This window comes from Pieris napi, chromosome 15 (genome assembly GCF_905475465.1).
Source record: "Pieris napi chromosome 15, ilPieNapi1.2, whole genome shotgun sequence".
Classification (NCBI taxonomy): domain Eukaryota; kingdom Metazoa; phylum Arthropoda; class Insecta; order Lepidoptera; family Pieridae; genus Pieris; species Pieris napi.
The window spans coordinates 5,965,693-5,984,413 of record NC_062248.1 but is presented as its reverse complement, the minus strand read 5'-3'; the positions used below and the strand labels follow the sequence as shown (position 1 = coordinate 5,984,413).

General features: G+C 32.1%; 2 protein-coding genes across 3 annotated transcripts; one reads left to right on the top strand and one right to left on the bottom strand.

Moving 5' to 3' along the window:
* Positions 1-1,466: 1,466 nt before the first annotated feature.
* LOC125056507 lies at positions 1,467-4,072 on the top strand. The gene is made up of 4 exons (XM_047659637.1): positions 1,467-2,014; positions 2,359-2,556; positions 2,961-3,091; positions 3,571-4,072. The coding sequence occupies exons 1-4, from the start codon at positions 1,816-1,818 to the stop codon at positions 3,700-3,702; spliced, it is 660 nt and encodes a 219-aa protein (XP_047515593.1). The 5' UTR covers positions 1,467-1,815; the 3' UTR covers positions 3,703-4,072.
* Positions 4,073-4,083: 11 nt separating this feature from the next.
* On the bottom strand, positions 4,084-18,326 carry LOC125056506 (uncharacterized protein C18orf63-like). Of its 2 annotated transcripts, XM_047659635.1 has the most exons (8): positions 18,030-18,326; positions 17,817-17,955; positions 17,406-17,583; positions 6,841-6,937; positions 5,719-5,815; positions 4,965-5,099; positions 4,303-4,392; positions 4,084-4,191 (listed from the first exon to the last, which is right to left on the bottom strand). In XM_047659635.1, exons 1-8 carry the CDS (start codon positions 18,158-18,160, stop codon positions 4,123-4,125), a joined length of 936 nt encoding a protein of 311 aa, XP_047515591.1. In that variant the 5' UTR covers positions 18,161-18,326; the 3' UTR covers positions 4,084-4,122. The 2 variants fall into 2 exon arrangements, with proteins under 2 accessions (XP_047515591.1, XP_047515592.1); XM_047659636.1 differs by lacking the exon at positions 4,965-5,099.
* Between the last annotated feature and the right edge of the window lie 395 nt (positions 18,327-18,721).

The following is an 18,721-nucleotide window of genomic DNA, read 5'->3' as shown; positions in this document are numbered from 1 at the left end:
TAAGTGGCACATAAGTATATTTTTTAAAACAATACTTTTGTACACGCAATTATGTGTCTTTTGTGTATAGACATAAGAATGAATAGCGTGAACTAGTCAAAAGAAAGAGTAAAGTTACGATTATTGAATGTTAATACAATTATGTTCCTTATTTTGATCAGTATATGACGGTTATTTGTAAACGAAGGGCTCACGGCAAAATACTAAAATACTTGCATAGGAAATTGACTCGTGTTACTTTAAGAATAAAGACCATAATCGTCTCAGTGAAAAAAATACTTGCAAGTTTCACGTATTTTTTGTTGCAAATACGATTCTGCTTCTTATTTATATAATAAGATGGATCGATTTCCTATGCAAGTATTTTTTAGCCCTGTGCCCGATAGCACAGCAAATACTTTAGTTTTTGCAAGTATTTCTCGCGGCTTTATCGGCGCCGCCAAAATACTAAAATACTTGCATAGGAAATTGACTCGTGTCACTTTAAGAATAAAGACCATAATGGTCTCAGTGAAAAAAATACTTGCAAGTTTCACGTATTTTTTGTTGCAAATACGATTCTGCTTCTTATTTGTATAATAAGATGGATCGATTTCCTATGCAAGTATTTTCTCGCCCGATAGCACAGCAAATACTTTCATACTTGCAAGTATTTCCTTCCCGTACCAGGGCGCCGTCCTTCGAAGCAAAGCCCTGGTTTACAAACCTGGTATGGTAAATACGTCTCACTCCTAGTCTGAAGCTAGGTGTCAACTGTCTTTATTTAAACTTCTTTTAACTGGCAAGAGTTAAGTTAAATTAAAATGATTTTATTGTTACAAAATCAAAACAAATTTAAATAGTTTGGTGATTGGCCTGTTGCAGTGTACCTTGCTGTACCTGTAAGTTGCCAATACTTTTATTGTTTTCGAAGTAATCTTCGTTCCTCACTACACATCGTCGCATTCGATGGAACCACGTAGAAAAACAGTGGGCCCATTCTTCTTTACTGGCATTCTATGGCATTTTCGTACGTTTTAGATTTGCCGCCAATTCACAAAAACAAACGACAAATGATTGCAATATACTACATTAGGTTACCAAAGAGTTCTAAAATTGAAATTCAAAAAGTTTTCATTAGCACTGGCCAGTTCTAAACATTTTCAGTGTTACCCACGTATTGCGATACTTATTCATTGAGTGAGGAATGCACCAGCTCTGGGGTCACCGGTACTATATACCAGGCGCCTACTTAAATCTTTTATTAACTGTGCACTTGAATCCTAAAACATAATTTTCCTTCATTAAGCAGTTAAATATATATTATATATATATATAATTAATAAAAGCATTAATGTAACCGATGCGGTTCAATTACTTATGTTCTAAATTTTACTGAAACAAGGAGGTATAATTTGTTCCTGTCATTGTCCTGTTCACTCTTACAGGATTCTAAGGTTCAGAAATGCTATGTCGGCATGTCAGATACATGTAATAATCTCAAATATATTTCTATTTTTAAATAACTATTTAAACTATTTTATTTAAATGATTTTTCCACAACGGAAAAGTCTACAAAGTGGCCCAAACATACACTAAGTATATATTTTAATTTTATATTCAAATATTAAATTTACCATTGGTACTTTAAAATTTTGATAACCATCTAGACTATTACTACTACGACTATTGGCAGTTGGCACGTAAGAAACTATTTTTTACAAATAATGAGGGTACTTCGAAATTAGAAGCAAAAATATATATTTTACAATTAATTGAAACTTCTACCAAGAGGCAGAGGTTACTGCATGATAAAAATAATTTAAATTCAATAATATGGAAGGAAATAGAGAAAAATTAAGAAAAAGCATTGAAAACAACAATGAGACTGAAGTACAAAATTTGTTAAGCCATAGTTTAGATCCAAATTATGAAGGTGGATGGCCCATTAGATTAGCTGCGCGATTAGGATTTTATAACATAGTGAAATTATTTTTACAATTTGGTGCTAATCCACATCTTCTCAGTGAGTCTGGTAAGTTTTCTTATATAAGTTTGAAATATTATATCGGTAAATATGATTAAGTTCCAACATCTAACTATTATTAAAAGTTGAAACATAATATCTTATAATTGTATTTAATTATTTGTACCTAAGAACAATATACAAGATATTGTCGCTAGGTGCCCGACCGTGTATGTTATGCTATTTTTGTATAAATTATAAATATCTTCTTGGCTTAATTTTAGTATCTAAGAGCTTTTTTTTAAAGCGTGAATTCTAACGCGTCAGCGGAATGTCGCTGGAGATTACAAATAATCAAGCGGTAGGTAAAGTATTCGGCAATTTCGTAATATCAAACTAATATTTTTGATAAGGTGCTTCAACGTTACAATTAGCTGTGTATTCAACCAAAAATTGGGATCTAGACAATTGGAACTTTTTGTTATCCTGCTGTGACTCCTCTCAATTGGCTGACGGGGCTGCTGTTGCAATTATTTTTGGCAATACTGACGCTTTTAAAAAGATAATAAGAACTGGACGTTGTAACACTAATATACCAACATCATTAACAGGTAATAAATATTATCATTGTTATAAGTTTTCGTAGTCGTTTAGTTATTTTATAAAGAATCATGGCCTTTTTTATTCTAATCCTACACAAACTCACTCCTATGGGTAGATAAATTATACATTTTTCAACACATCAATTGTGTCCTTCTATATCAGCGAAATTTTATATTTTTATGTAAATTTGGAACAAAGTTGGCAATGAAAACATACCACACTATCTATTGTAGGTATAACATAATTAAATAATGACATGCAATAAAATATTTTTGATAATCATGACAAAATAGAAATTTGCGGCGTTCGATTTGTTTGATAAGAAATGACGTATGTATGTATGTATTAACGTATAAATTGCATAATATGTGAATTCTTATATCATAATTGTGTGCGAAAATTCTCTTTTCAGGAAAAACTGTAGAAGATCTTGCTAAAGGCTATAAATTAAATTATTTATTAAATCCATCTCAAAACAATTCTCTACAAGTTACATCTACGCTGTCATTACCATCGCCTAGACATTCCAGGCAACAAAGAACGGTATGTGGTTTCCTTAAAAAACCGTCCTGACCGAATTGTCGTTAAAAGATATCCCAGTCTATAAATACTTACTTACTGGAATCTTACCTTAAGTCAGTCACGATTTCATCTAAACTCAAATTTAAGTGAAAGTAACCAGAGATGGTTCTAAAAAATTTAAGTTATGTTCATGGCTATCGATGAATTATTATTATTATTTTTTTTATAGAACGGGGGGCAAACGGGCAGGAGGTTCACCTGATGTAAAATGATACCGCCGCCCATGGACACTCTCAATGCCAGAGGTCTCGCGAGTGCATTGCCGGCCTTTTAAGAATTGGTACGCTCTTTTCTTGAAGGATTTCCACTTTAACCTCCTTAATCAACCCTTCCTAGGATTTTTTACACTGTAAATAAAATTGAATGACACTATTGGTCGTTCTGCTTATCAATACAGTTGTGGGTGATGTTCTTTTATTTTTCACGCTTAATTTTTATAGGATGTACGCAGATCTCCAGTGCCGCAGCATCGAAATCTGTCGCCATCTGTTGCCAATTTTTTCAACATCGCAGCGCAACGTCTGACCCCCCCTCGATCACCTTTAAGGCCTACGTTTTCACCAACACATTGACGAGAAATATAATTTAGAGATTTTGTTACTTAATCGTTTGACTAGATACCGTAATAGTATGTCAGTAGGGTTAAACCGTCTCTGTAGCAGTTGTTCTCACTTGACTGGCGTTGTCTCAGTACGAGTAGCTCGAGGCTATAATTCGTAGAAATTAATTCTGTTTCTCTTAACAAAGCCTATGCCTACGTAATGTCCCGATGAGCTTTTGGGATTAAGCTATAAAAGATGATTTTAAACGTATGATTTATTGACAATGACATGATTCTGTTATTATGTTAGGAAATTAGGATGTTTAACAATATTATTGTATTGAGATAAGTTCAAGATTTCGTTTTAATTAAAAATAACTAAAGAAATATTTATAACGAAATAAAATATCAATTTTAAATAAATAGTTTTATTTGGACACACATATTATAGTTATTTTCCGTGTTGTGTTGGAGTGCAAAGACTCACTGCTTGTGTTTCCACGTGACTTTCATTATGTTCCTGCAAATAATTTATTTTGCTCGTATGTTACAAAATAAATCGTAAAATAAGATTTCAATTTTGAGAATACTGGCCGTTTATTAATAATAAAAAATAAATTAATGTACGTACACAAATTTCTCTATTAATATTAAGGGGATATCCGAGCATATAGGACATTTTACTCATCAAGCAATTGATAAAGTTTTCTAGCACGGCCTTCTGAAAAATAAAATATTTACTCTGATTGTGAAAAGTTAAAAATAATTTTAGACCCGAAATAGAACATGTTGGAAAGGTCAAATTTGCAGCTCTGGAACTAGTGTCGGGGCTTTGTGTCCTACCTATTTTATATAAGAAAATATATATTAAAAAGGACGCGTGATGATCTATTGAACGACCTTATTTAATTTCGCGTCCCGATTTATATGGTACCCATTTCATCCTTCCAACCTTAGATGTCTGTTCAGTACTTTTAGAGGCTCAAAAGTTCGTACTGTTGAAAAAAAGCGAAACACGAAGCACTTTCAGTAAAAGCTATGTAGAAAAGTTTTTAAATATTAAAGCATAAATAATACAACATAGACAATATAGAACATTTCAAATGTTTTACGATGTTGAAAAGAAATATGTACAAACAAATTAATGGTCTAAATTAGAGACTTAATAGTATGAAAATTTGAAGAATGATTTGTCACGTACATTTATTAGTAAAGTGATTCAAGTAGATACATGGTGATAACTATCACTAGAATTTTATTAACAAGGTGTAAAGGTTTGGTAGGTATGCTTACTTCAGCAGATTTAGACATAGGTGTGATGATAGGAAATGCCCTAGTGAGGCAGATATCTGGATAAGTTAATGGATCGCCACGCCAGAACCTCACAGAGTAACAGGGACGCTCTTCTTCAGGCAAACGGTATCCATGCTATTAATAAAAAATAGTGAAGTGACTTAATAGCTGCACTTCATTGATATACCCTACCAACCATCTATTTATTTATTCTCGGTTTCTGTAGGCTTACCACGTACAATCGAATAGTTAAGGTAAAAAAGTAGTAAAGATATATTTTTGTAGGGAAAACTTTGTATAAAACATAACATATTAGTATGCGAGGGATAAATTTATTACATAGTTTCTTTACTAAATTTGATTTAGTGCTAAAACGAACGAATTTTAAGGATGCGACCTCATTCTTGAGGTCGTAGGTTGGAACCTCGGCGGTGCACCAATGGACTTTCTGTCTATGTTAGCATTTGACACTGGTGAAGGAAAACGGCGTGAGGAAACGAGCATGCCCTAAACCCGACGGGTATGTCAGGCACAGAAGGATCACCTACTTGATAATTAGAAAAACATATCGTGAAACACATACAGAACTCAAGCCAAGACCAAGGGTACCGCCACTGTTTTTTTACACAGTATTATGTAGAGTAATTTATTTTAATTTAATTAAACATAATCTTTAAGGATAAAAATATTTAATAAATTTAAAGAAGATGAACAACAATAGAAAATAAAATAAAATAAATCTGAATGTACATACAATATTCTTCCAGTGTCGACGCAAATCTTTGTAACATTTAAAATCGCTCGTCTTAGGGACTGCTTCATAGTATTCTTCAATCGTTGCTTTATTCAGACTAGATTTAGATTATTAGTTTTTTTGGTTAAACAACAAAGTAAGCTGACTAAAGACTTGCTGTTTACAAACATTTTGTAAAAAAGATCTTGGCGATTTAATAGAGTGACGAAGAGTTTATTGCCATATCGTTCTTTCTACGCCCTTGATTCTAGATCTGGCAGTAAATGTTAATTTAGAAGCATTATTTGTTTTAATGACGTTCATAAATTAACATTAAGGATATATATGAATAAAAGGTATTTTAAATTGATTTAGATGTTTCCGTAGTTTACTTAAGACTTGTGGACATATGATGACATACATGATGTTAAGGACAATTTTTGGGTTGTGTTATTTAGAATAAATCATTATCTAGCTATATATGTGCAAAGTGTTTAAAATATATATATATATTTTCTTAACCTGAACTCTATATTATGTAATAATAATAATAAAAATGCATAAATAGAAAACTAAAATAAAGTTAAAAAGATTGGTTCCTGTCCGCAGTCCGTAGTGTGTGATTAATTAGTTATATTTTTGATTAAGAATTAATGTCGTGCTACAGAAATAGTGAATTAATTTATTATGAGAACAACTTTAACGCAACGTCTGGTCTTCAGACGGAATAGATTTATTTATATAATAATCATCGATAAATGCACTAACCAACACTATAAGATTTTTTAATTTGAATCAGTAACTACTTGCTGAGATGAGCGCGTCCGACACAACAAACTCTGCTTTATTATATTGTTTTATTATTATATGTTTATAATGAGATATAGGTAGGTTTTCTGTTATTCGAAGGTCCAGTGTTCGAAATAACGCATAAAAAATGTCCTCCACTTTTATTCTTGGTACGTGGTACTTTATTCTTAATTACCTCTTATTTTACGAGTGTGACATAAAACTACTAAATTTGGGAATGTTAAAATGTCATTAGAGTGACAACTTCGAGATGTTTAATATAAATAGCTATGATAGTGTAGTAACACGCTAGATCTACTAAAAAAATAACAAAAAATGGGTGCCATAACTTACCTAGGAAGGACTCTTATACATTCCCCGGGATAATACTTATCGTTACATCTCATGAGATTTATTTTCACCGGCTTTAACTCGAGTGTTATTATATTATCTACAATGTTTCAAAGAAAATTTAATAAATTTCTATTATGATGAATCTATAATAAAATTAAAATTTATAACTATTCATTGTAAAGGGATTTTAATGCTTTATGTTTAGGAGCTTGTCGATGATATTTAGTATATTTACATCTACATCAACATCAGAATATATTTTGATACTAAAGAAAATAAACAATATTTTTGGATCTCTAAAACGGATAAAACGTAAAATTTTAACTGTTTTACTAGTTAAATTATTCCACTCAATATAGTAATTGATTGATTGATTAGTAAAAGATTTCGATTCGAGAGAGCAGAGACTCCTATAAATATATATTTTTTTCTTTGGTCGTAATTGGCGAATAAACCATTCCATAAGTTTATTTATGTCCATTGTCCATTTTCCTTTTCTTCGACCATTACCAAAATCCATACACTAATACTGCTAGATAGGTTCTACTCTAAAGTTATTAAGTACAAAAGCTCAACAAAAATTTTATTGTTTTAAAAGGCCTCAATTGTGATTCAAATTTTTATCGTGAATAATTAAAAAGTATTGATTTATTGTATGAAACGTTAAATTAATTTCTCAGTTATAGAGCAAGATCCCAGGGCCGCCAGACGTCACGTATTTTCTGACGGATGAAATGTGGACGATTGGGTAGTGTTAGTATGTGCTATGATCGTATGCCTACCTGCTAGCTTGGTCAAACGGCCAATTTCCAGGTATCAGGTAATCAAGGTACACAAAAACATTACTTACTTCACGTAAATTCTCATGGCTGATTTTTATATATGTTTTCGAGTGTATAGTTAAAAATAAATTGTCAATACTCCCAGACACTTTCCGTCGGCCATATTGCTTAACAGACGCTTTAAGGGTCTCAAAATAATTAGTCAACTTCACGTAAATTCTGACGCTCCATTTTTATATATGTTCATCCCACAACTATTTTAAAAGCTTTGACAAGAAGACAGACCGATCCAAGGGGCCAATCATCCCCTAAACTAAATTTTAATATCTCTATGAGTGGGAGAGCATTATCTACGCGCATGAGACTGAGTGAGACCGACTGCGCTGTTAAAGCCATGAAAATTACTTGAACAGATATTTTATAATTTTTAGAACTTTTGTTGACAAGTAAATTATAGCAACAAAAATAAGAAAAAAATTGACACATAATAAATAATACTAAAGTTAGCCGACATTTTTTTTTTTCAATTTATTAATTAGAACTAAAAAATACTTTTTTAAAATACCACTTATATTTAAATAGCAGCAATTTTTTTAATTAATTATTTATTGGAAATTTGGAAACAAAGTGGAAAAATATTAATTCTTCAATATTTCTTAACAGTGGCTTTTAATCTTCATTATCATCATCATCAAATATCAATCTTGAAATTGAATATCTAAATCGTGATCGTCATCATCAGCATTATCCTTATTTTCTTCCTCTGTAAAAAACAAGTTAAACAATGAAGGTCTGAAAAAACTAAAAAGATACAAATAATATGAGAAACGAAAATAATTTACCTGATTGTTCTTCCAGCGACTCACTGACAAAACCCGGTAATTGATCTTCATCGAACCAATGAAAATCATATTTACCATCTTGTAGTGTCCAGCCATTGTTTTCGGGGTTGAAAATATTTATCATCTTCATACTTGCATTGTTCCAAAGCTAGCCCGTCGAAACTGTTGCCAAAGCTCACTTTTACAAGGTGGTAAGTTACTGGCATCGAAGTTTCTTAAATTCTTTCGATTGAATTCTTCATTTATATCAGATACCATGTATGTAAATGATAAACAACTGTAGTCTGGCAGCATCTACATCAATTATTCCAGGAACGTTGTAAACATCACAGATAAATTTTTGTATTATGTTGAATACACGTTCTTCTTCATCTACATCACCAACAACCAACTCTTCATTTTTCTTCAAAATATTAAACGGCTTTTGCTTGCCCTTTTTGAATAATAATAATTTTTCAAGTAATTTTCATGGCTTTAACAGCGCAGTCGGTCTCACTCAGTCTCATGCGCGTAGATAATGCTCTCCCACTCATAGAGATATTAAAATTTAGTTTAGGGGATGATTGGCCCCTTGGATCGGTCTGTCTTCTTGTCAAAGCTTTTAAAATAGTTGTGGGATGAACATATATAAAAATGGAGCATCAGAATTTACGTGAAGTTGACTAATTATTTTGAGACCCTTAAAGCGTCTGTTAAGCAATATGGCCGACGGAAAGTGTCTGGGAGTATTGACAATTTATTTTTAACTATACACTCGAAAACATATATAAAAATCAGCCATGAGAATTTACGTGAAGTAAGTAATGTTTTTGTGTACCTTGATTACCTGATACCTGGAAATTGGCCGTTTGACCAAGCTAGCAGGTAGGCATACGATCATAGTACATACTAACACTACCCAATCGTCCACATTTCATCCGTCAGAAAATACGTGACGTCTGGCGGCCCTGGGATCTTGGACCATTACGTGATTGTCAACCTCTAGAGACTTTACTATTGATTTTTTTTAATATTCCTATAAACATGTCGAAAGTGCACGCGTTTGCTGTGAGTTCTTAACTATAATAAAATCTTCGATAACAATAAACAGTTTAAACATTTCTAGCGATTAACAATGAGTAATGAAACAATATCGTACTTAAGATGCTTTGTGATTTTTCAGAATATTTGTTGCATCAACCGATCGTTTATGTTTAATAACATTAAATATAAATTCATATCTTTTATACTTTTCACGCTATCTCTCGTACTTATGTTGAGTTTTATAGTTTACGATGAAGTATACAAAACTAACAGAGTCTGGTATTTCTACTCAGTTAAAGGACTGTCCGCATTCGTATTAATTTATTTAAGTGTCTCAGTGACAAAGAATAAGGATTTCTTTCGTATTCTTGAAAAGTTAGATGATAATAATAATTTTCGAGATAAAAATAAAGCGGTTAGCAAGACTACCATGTTCTTGATAGCCTTTTCTATAATTTCTGTATTATTAGACTTTATTGGTTTGAAAATTATTAATTTACCAAACAGTGTGGTAATTATGGGAACAATGGCATTTTGCGTGACAGATACTGAGTTGAGTCTCAGTTCCATAATAACTGAAATATTTAATATCCGACTTGACTCGACACTAAAGGATAACAATCCGCAAATCACGATTATTTACAAAAGGTTGTTGCTCGCTGCTGGTAGCTTCTCCCAGGCTTTTAGTAACCAGGTAACTACTATTTAAAATCGTTTCAGTCGATTAGGAAGTGTGTTTTAAATTTCTAGGAAATTTTTAATAATTTTATGTAATCTACACAAAAATGTAATTTTGCAGAATAATGTTATGTATAATTATTATATAATGGATAGATTTTTAAGCGATTTGATTTTTGCCAGTACACGAAAAAGCTACGCCATCAGCTGTAAATAATTATAATTGCAGAGCTTTTTAAAATTTTGCATAACAGCCTTGCGATTCTGTAACTCATTTTTCGAACTCTCACAGCGGTTTTCGCAGCGGCGGTCGCGCTCAAGTCAGTCGTGAAGCAGTCATTTTACGATATGGCATTCTGATAAACAATAAACTACAAGCTCCCTCCGCTTGTCAAGACGTAATGTGAAATTGCTTATCAGAATACCATGAGATTCCAAAAATGACGTGAGTGACGAAGAGAGCTTTGTTAGTGCGAGGTGAACTCACGGATTAACAGAATCGCACGGCAGTGCTTTTGACACATAAAATCAATGAACCTTAGAAATAAATATACTGTAGATTCTAAAAGAATGTCGTTTTATAAAGTAAAAAAAATAAACGTTGACATTGACATCCATTTCAACTCTTGAACTTTGCTATGCCCATTAATTTCTATAAAAACAGTATAAGTCTTTATTGACGGCTACTTAACATAGATACAAGGGTATATTTGTAACGTGAATGACGTGGCTACTTATTAAATAAAACAATAGTTTAAATACTGAATAAAGTATTTTAAATATTCTATTTAAGTTTCTTAATTTCAGACGACGTTCCTGGTGTTTGTAACGCTTTTGAAGAGTGTTATCTATGCTAGTACATCCATTTTAGTCAGAGGAAATGTGGTAAGTTGGTCTTTAAAAAAATAATTGCGTTTATTTAATATTACAATAATTTAAATTATGAAGAAAATGTTATGTAACACACAGCTTCCTTAGCGGAAGCTGTGTGTTACATAAAAAAAACCGAAATCAAATAAAAAAATACTTTCCTACTGTTAAATTCCCCGCTGTATTGGGATGCTTATATGTTGCGAGTAAAGCACCAGCTCTGGTACTACTGGTTTGGAGCAGAGAGAAAGTCTGCTCCAGAGGAAACGAAATAGTTAAAAATAATAAATACCTGTTACAGGCATCTACCTATTTACGAATTTAATATTACACGCTTTATATTAGCTTCACCTGTATGTATGTATGTATGTAACCGACTCCTTCGGACTCGATTTTGACCCACTTTAAACGGACAGATTTTATTCAAATTTTGCGCACCTGTCAAAGATCGATGACAATGCAATAATCCGAAAAAAAAAATAAAAAAAATGTAACTAAAAAATAAATAATAGTTAAAAAAAAACTAAAAAACACGCTTTTAAAGCACATCAAACTATAAAGTGAAAAATAATTCCTTAGTATAAATAAAGTATTTTCTGTTCATTACCATTTTCAGCCTAAATTAGGAATAATTTTTCACTTTTTAGTTTGATATGCTTTAAAAGCGTGTTTTTTAGTTTTTTTTAATTATTATTTATTTTTACATGTTTGATTACTCAATGTATTACAAAGATCAATATATTTTGATTTAGTAATAAAATTCAAGAAACACTTTAAATAAAATCGTAATATATATATAATTTAATTTTTATAAAACCTGGTTCACAGACACTCCTACGCATTTTCTTCCTGTGGCGAGAACTAAGATCGCTAACTTCGTTATGGATGTATTGTGCTGCAGTAGAGAAAACTAAAAACCTCTGTGAACGGATAGAGTTTAAACTTGCTGAAAAACTTGTCTTTGGAAATTTGGGTAAGTGTTGACGGATCTTATATAGCTGTAACAGCTAAATTAGATTTGTTATGTTCCTACGCAGGAGAACTCACCGTCTGAAAACATGTTCTATGCTCCAATATTTGCATGTCTCAAGATCACGTTAGTGCAAATAACAGTACAACGATCCAACAAAGCGTGTTTTGGCTCAAAGGCCAAATATAATATATGATATGCATACAAGTATACATAGTGAGGGATGTATGAATAGTAGAAATTTACTTATAAGAGTTGTCAAGGAATTAGATCTAATAGAGGTCCTATTATAAGATAGGGAGGGAGCTTGTAGTTTATTGTTTATCAGAATGCCAAATCGTAAAATGACTGCTTCACGACGGATTTGAGTGCGACCGCCGCTGCGAAAACCGCTGTGCGAGTTCGAAAAGTGAGTTACAGAATAGCAAGGCTGATCCAAGGCCAGGAGTCAAACTGTATAAGATAGCTTCATAGAACTATATAAAGCTTAACAACTAAGTAGTAATGCTGTGAGTGGACAGTAATGCACTAATAACTAATTGGTTGTATTTTGTTCTTAACTCATGTTTCGGTTGCGGCCATGTCCTTAGCACGTTAACTTGATGATAAACGCTGACTATGCGGAAATATGATAGATTAAAATATCGAACAAAGTACCATTTTTGTATATTCAATTCACAGGCTCAAATCGTGCCTTGCGACGCTTGATTCGATGTATCAACTCCATGCAGTTACAAAAGTTGATTAGTGGCGCACCAGTCATCTCATCGCAACTACCATACAAGATATTAGATTGGACACTTAATTACCTTATTATTATTGTACAAGCAAGTATTTGAATACACGGTTTTTTTTTATTTGTGAAAATTTTCATTGATTTCACTGATAATTTTATTACTAAATATGCATATGTGGCATAATTCAACTCACATTCCCGTTCCGGATGAAACATGGAACCAAATCGCATTGAAAATTGTATTTTTTTAATATATGTAATTAATGTTTTGTTTCAAATACCGAATATTATTACAATCTCTACCGATATTAGCAAAAAGTATTTCATGAAAATGAAACGGGTTATGATATTCCATCTAATTTTGGTTTGCGGTTGATTTATTGTATTTTAATAGTACTTTTATCGATTATAGGTATATCCGGCATATAACTAAATTATCAAAACTAAAGAGCTCTGATGACCGACTGTAGCGTTGTGTTTTTCTTGGGAGTTCTTTTCATTACCCCATATGGCATAATATGATATAAAGCGAACGTGTTTTGTGATTTCGGCATCAACTTAGCATTGGGTATGATTAAATATTTCAGATCAATCAAAATGACCTTGTAACTTCTATTTAGACGATGACCTGAGAAAACCTCATATTTGAATTTTGGTAAAATTGTCATGAATTATAAAAATAACTCTTTTAATCTAAGTACATATATTTGTTTTTGGATATATATGAGTATTTCCAATGAAATTGGGATTAACTAAAAAGGAATGAATATTTAGTTTTAATTATTCTTACATATGTTTACAATTGTAATAATTACTGTAAAGATTTACACGAAGTTCAGTTCTATGAAGATTTGTTTTTATATTAATTAAGGTGGGTACAGACTGGTGAAACGTAACATGAAATGTATTATTCTGCCTTTCATTGCATGTTCGCTGCAAGCGTGGACGCATAGCGCGCTCTTAACGCGCATTCACTACGAACCTCCCGCGTTCGTCTTGATCCGCCATTCTGCCGCGAACACGGCCCTTCGATACAAGTTTTTAAACCGGTAGATCACACGTAGCATGGAGTCCGAAGACCACGTTCTTGCTATGACGATTATCAGTACCTCATTATTAATAATACATCAACTCATGAAAACACGCCGAAGACCCCGACGTTGGTGGCGGACAGAATTGTATAAACGGAGAGAAGGTAGAGAACTGCTTACTGATATGAATTTTCAGCACATAAGTGGACAATACAAAAACTTTACAAAGATGACGCCAACAGACTTTGAAAATTTACTAATTTGTTGCATTTTTCTATAGTCATTGACATCAACTTTGCGATTTCCGACCACGCATCTTGCTTAAGATTTTTCTTAAAATAGTTTTCATTTTGCGGGTTCCACAAAATTTCATGAACTCTGTACGCATCTATCAAGCAAAATGCCTTTTCCTCACTCCACGCAGTGTCGTCCTCCATGTTCGTTGCGTGCACGTGTTGATTTCAAAACGACCGTCAACGTTGGCGCACCGCGCACACTGCGCGCCCCTTTGTGTTCGTTCGAAAAACTGACAAATCACGGATCGCTCCGCGCGCGGCTTGTAATGCTCGTAGCGTGCGCGTGAAATGCACATTTCGCGCGCACAAGACGTCCAAACTATGAGAAATTGTTACAAAGTGTGTTACCTTTCATGATACATTGCAGCAATGTGTACGGTGAATTCTTTCATTGCATGACACATTGCATGTTACGTTTCACCAGTCTGTACCCACCTTTATACTTTGTGTTCAATAAAAACTGACATTAGAAAAAATGATTGTAACAACATTCTTAGTGATATAATTTTGTTATTAACACTCATACAGTGGCGTAACAATAGGGGTGGCAGGGCTGGCAAAATGCCACGGGCCCCCGACCCAAAAGGGCCCCTGCCCAAGAGATATTATGTTCTATGGATGAATGTGAAGTCTCCAATACGCATTAGGCTAGCGTGGGGATTACAAACCATTCCCTCTCGCCTAAGAAAGGAGGCCTATGGCGATTAGTGGGACATATACAACGTGTAATTGAGTACGCTGAAAATCTCGAAGTTTATTAGAAAAAAACTAAGAACAACATGACGATTTTTACTGATAGGGCCCCATCAAAAGAACATGCCACGGGCCCCAGATGGTTCAGTTACGCCACTGCACTCATATTTTCATAAAAATTGTATGATCTGCTGTAAAGTGCCTGTAATTGCTAAAATATGCAGTAGTTTTTAATTCCCTATTTAAATTTAACTATTTTATTAGAAATTAAATGTATATCAACTGTCATATCGTCTATCTATAATATTAAGTAAGTTCGTAATCAAACAGAACTTCTATAATAGTATGATAAAAATAAGTTTATGCAACTACATTTTATATGCAGGTAGTCAAATTTTATGTACTAAGCCTTATGTACTTAATGATTTAAAATTAATTGTTGTTTTTATGTTATGAGAGCAAAAATAAAATTATATTCTTTTTATATAGTGGTTGTCATTAAATTTGCTACTATTTGTTTCTTTATATTGATAGGGTTTTCCATAAACATTTTTTTTACCAAATATTGTTATTATATATTTATTGTTTAAGTTAAATAGTCAGTATTGCTAACTTACAATTATTATTAAAATAAAATGCGTTTATTTAGTCAGTTTTGTAACTCCTACCATTTGCCATACCATTACCATGATATTATTCAAATTGAATATTGATAACATTATTTCGTTAGTGTTTAAGGTTGTTCAGTTACTGCAATAAGCACTTACAATTACTGTATAAAGTTAATACTAATTATTTTAATACAATATTAATTTGAGCGTAAATGAAACCTCCTTTGGAATAAATATAAAATAATATTTTGCAAATTAACATGAGTTTCATTGATAAAAATATCTTAATGTAATAATAAAAGCTAACACTAATGTATAAGAAACGTACGCGTTTAAGTTCATAACTTTTGCTACAACCCGAGTTTATTAATAACTTCGTTATATTATTAGAATGACAAAGTTAATTTTGCTATTAGTAAATATTTAAAAAAAATAGATGTTATGTGACACAAAAAACAACGCTACATTATATACACTTCTGGACACATCTATTGGCCCACCTTTTGTTTTAAGGGTAAAAAACGGTTTATCTCGATTTCCGGTAAAAGTCCTATCGAAGAAAGTTAAATGGCAAAGTTGTAGGTAATAAAAAGATCTAAAACTTTTGTATTCACACATTTTTCACATAACCTCAAAATTTATGTGAAAAATTCAAAAAACCAACTTTTTGGTTTTTTATTTCTATCTTTTACAAAAAATTTTTTTTTTAAACGAAATTTGGTGAAAACTTACCTGATTATGTCCCAAATATACTGTAATTTATTTGATTAAAAATATTTATTTTTTCACCTTATTTTGAATTAATATCGAAAAAAACACCCTAATTTTCAATCGAAAATTCACCCGTCAAAATATCAGCTTTTTTCAAAAAGTTGGTGTGCTTTCAGTTAGTTGAAATCTCTACTTTCCTATGGTAAAAATATATATATATATATATATATATTACCATAGTAAATCTTCTCAGAAAATGCAAAAAATCGCATGCAGTAACGCCCAGACCCGTCATCCCCTTCCCTACTTCTCTATGAATCTTCTTTAAATTATAATTACATGCCTATTTATTACTATTTTAAGATAACTTATATATACCTGAGTGACTTTAAAAAATTTTTTCGTATTTCATAGAGAAGTAGGGAAGGGGATGACGGGTCTGGGCGTTACTGCATACGATTTTTTAGAGGTCGATAAGATAAAATATAAATTTTTTGGCAGGACCAAAAGAAACTTAAAATACAAGGTGGGCCAATAGATGTGTCCAGAAGTGTATAAAACAGATTTATAAATTAACTCCCTCGAGTTAATCAAATAGGAATTTTAACTTAACATTATTTTCCCATTAAAAGCAGTCTCAATTTAACAAATTCCAACGCATGAAATAAAACAGGAGATAATTAATTTAATTCACGTTTCAGTGAGCTTCATATGTATGTGAATTGCGCTTGAGATTAAGATAAACTCGAGATTATGTATTTATAAAATCTTGTAAAACCCAATGCATTGTTTTTTTTTTACAGTATCCTATGAAGTTCCGTAACAAAGTGGGAATATTGCAATAAGTTGTCCAAATGTGGGTCTAGACAAGATAAAATCAATCTTGATTTGACTATACAAAAAATGGCGATTAAAAAGAGTGGCGGAGAGTTTATTGCCAGTTCTTCTCTTCCGTTCTACGCCCTTGATTTGAGAACTGGCAGTAAATGTAAAATTTGAAGCATTAATATTTATTTCTTTAATGACGAATCACAAGTGTACATTGTGTTACCTACGTGAATAAATGATTTTTGAATTTGAATTTGAATTTATAAGCAAAATATATTTCGATAAGACGCAGGGGGAGGGCGTCTTATCGAAATATATTTTGCTTCTATTGATCACCAAAACTGTGAATCATGCTTAACAATCCCAAACAAAACCGAAAGCACTAATGACGCCGGGCACATTAAATTGCATATTAATCCGCTATTAAATACATAGTATATTTAAAAAAAAAACATGCACATTATACACACAATATATGTTTTGCTGTAACTTACCTTTAACAGAATAGAAGCATTGAATGCCTTCTTGAATACCTGCTGTTGTTAAGAAATTCCTATTATTTATGAAATAATTGTATCCTAATGTATTCCAGGTAGGTGCCATTTTCGCGCCCATTGTGTAATAGAAACACATTTTGTATATATCGCTATCCACCTGGCGTATATCTCCGTCCTATAAAATGTAATATTTACAAGTTTATCCCTCAAAACAGTCGTGTTTTATTTTAATGTGCATTTATGCATCAAGGTAATAAATAGAAGATGGTACAACATTGTTTCCTTCCAATTGATTATTATATATAGGTATAACTATAATTTTATATGAGTATGTCGACGTACTTATTCATAATCTATTTAAAACATACGTGCAATTTTTTTTAATAAATCATTACATAAAGCACTAACCTGGATAAGAGAAAATCTCAAGAACAATGAATTAAGACGGTCGTAATCTTCACCACGACGCGGGAATATTATATGAACTTGCTTAACGTCACATTTATCTGGACTTGCCAGTACAGACGAGTGGGAGAATATAATCATTCTGTAGATTCATATAATTTATGTATTAAGAAATAATAAATTTATTTGTATAAATACAATTTAAATATTACTTGCCTACACTTCAATACTTTCCAATGAAAATCGGAAGGCGCGGAACGGTCATGTTTATCATATAAATTAGCAGTTGCAACAACATAGCCCAAACTCTCATAATTGGGATATGCTATGTTGTAACTTTTAGCCATTTTTCTCGTACTATATAGTTATACTTTCCTCTTAATTCCGTTTCAAAAATTGAGTACGTGTTACCCAAAACTGAAATTGTGTGTATTGGCGCCAATTTCCGACCGACTGACATAGACAATAAACTGGATAAGGAAGTTCCATAGATTAAAAAGCTGAGATAATTTTCTAGTATAGTGCTTTTCATGAAAGAAGTCCCGCGGTGATTTTTGGAACTAAATTTGACAGGTTGGCAATGTTGTCATTCGTCGATGTTATCAAGTTCGTTTGTTGTGGTAGATTTTTGTGAATTTTAAACTAGCTTAGTGCATTTTAAAGATTGATTACAATGCTAAAAGTTGTAAAAAGTTCGGCTCTAGAAATGATATTAAAGGTGAAAGAGTTCTGTAAAGCGGAACATAAGAATCAAGGTGTTTTAATACCACTAAACAATGTTCGGAAGAGAGTTGCCGCCATAACAGGTACTTTTTAGAGTTGCCATTTAATAATTTTTTGCTGTATTGATGGGACTTTTATGATATAAATTCGTTTTTGCGACAAATTGAATAAATACATACGTGATG

Excerpts from the sequence above, each read along its gene's own strand:
- LOC125056507 (XM_047659637.1), top strand. The coding sequence starts at position 1,816 with ATGGAAGGAAATAGAGAAAAATTAAGAAAAAGCATTGAAAACAACAAT. Across the intron at positions 2,015-2,358 it reads ACATCTTCTCAGTGAGTCTG|GTGCTTCAACGTTACAATTA; the intron begins GTAAGTTTTCTT and ends ATTTTTGATAAG. Across the intron at positions 3,092-3,570 it reads ATTCCAGGCAACAAAGAACG|GATGTACGCAGATCTCCAGT; the intron begins GTATGTGGTTTC and ends TAATTTTTATAG.
- LOC125056506 (XM_047659635.1), bottom strand. The coding sequence starts at position 18,160 with ATGGCTAAAAGTTACAACATAGCATATCCCAATTATGAGAGTTTGGGC. Across the intron at positions 6,938-17,405 it reads ATGCTTCTATTCTGTTAAAG|ATAATATAATAACACTCGAG; the intron begins GTAAGTTACAGC and ends GAAACATTGTAG. Across the intron at positions 5,816-6,840 it reads TGTATAAGAGTCCTTCCTAG|TCTGAATAAAGCAACGATTG; the intron begins GTAAGTTATGGC and ends ATCTAAATCTAG.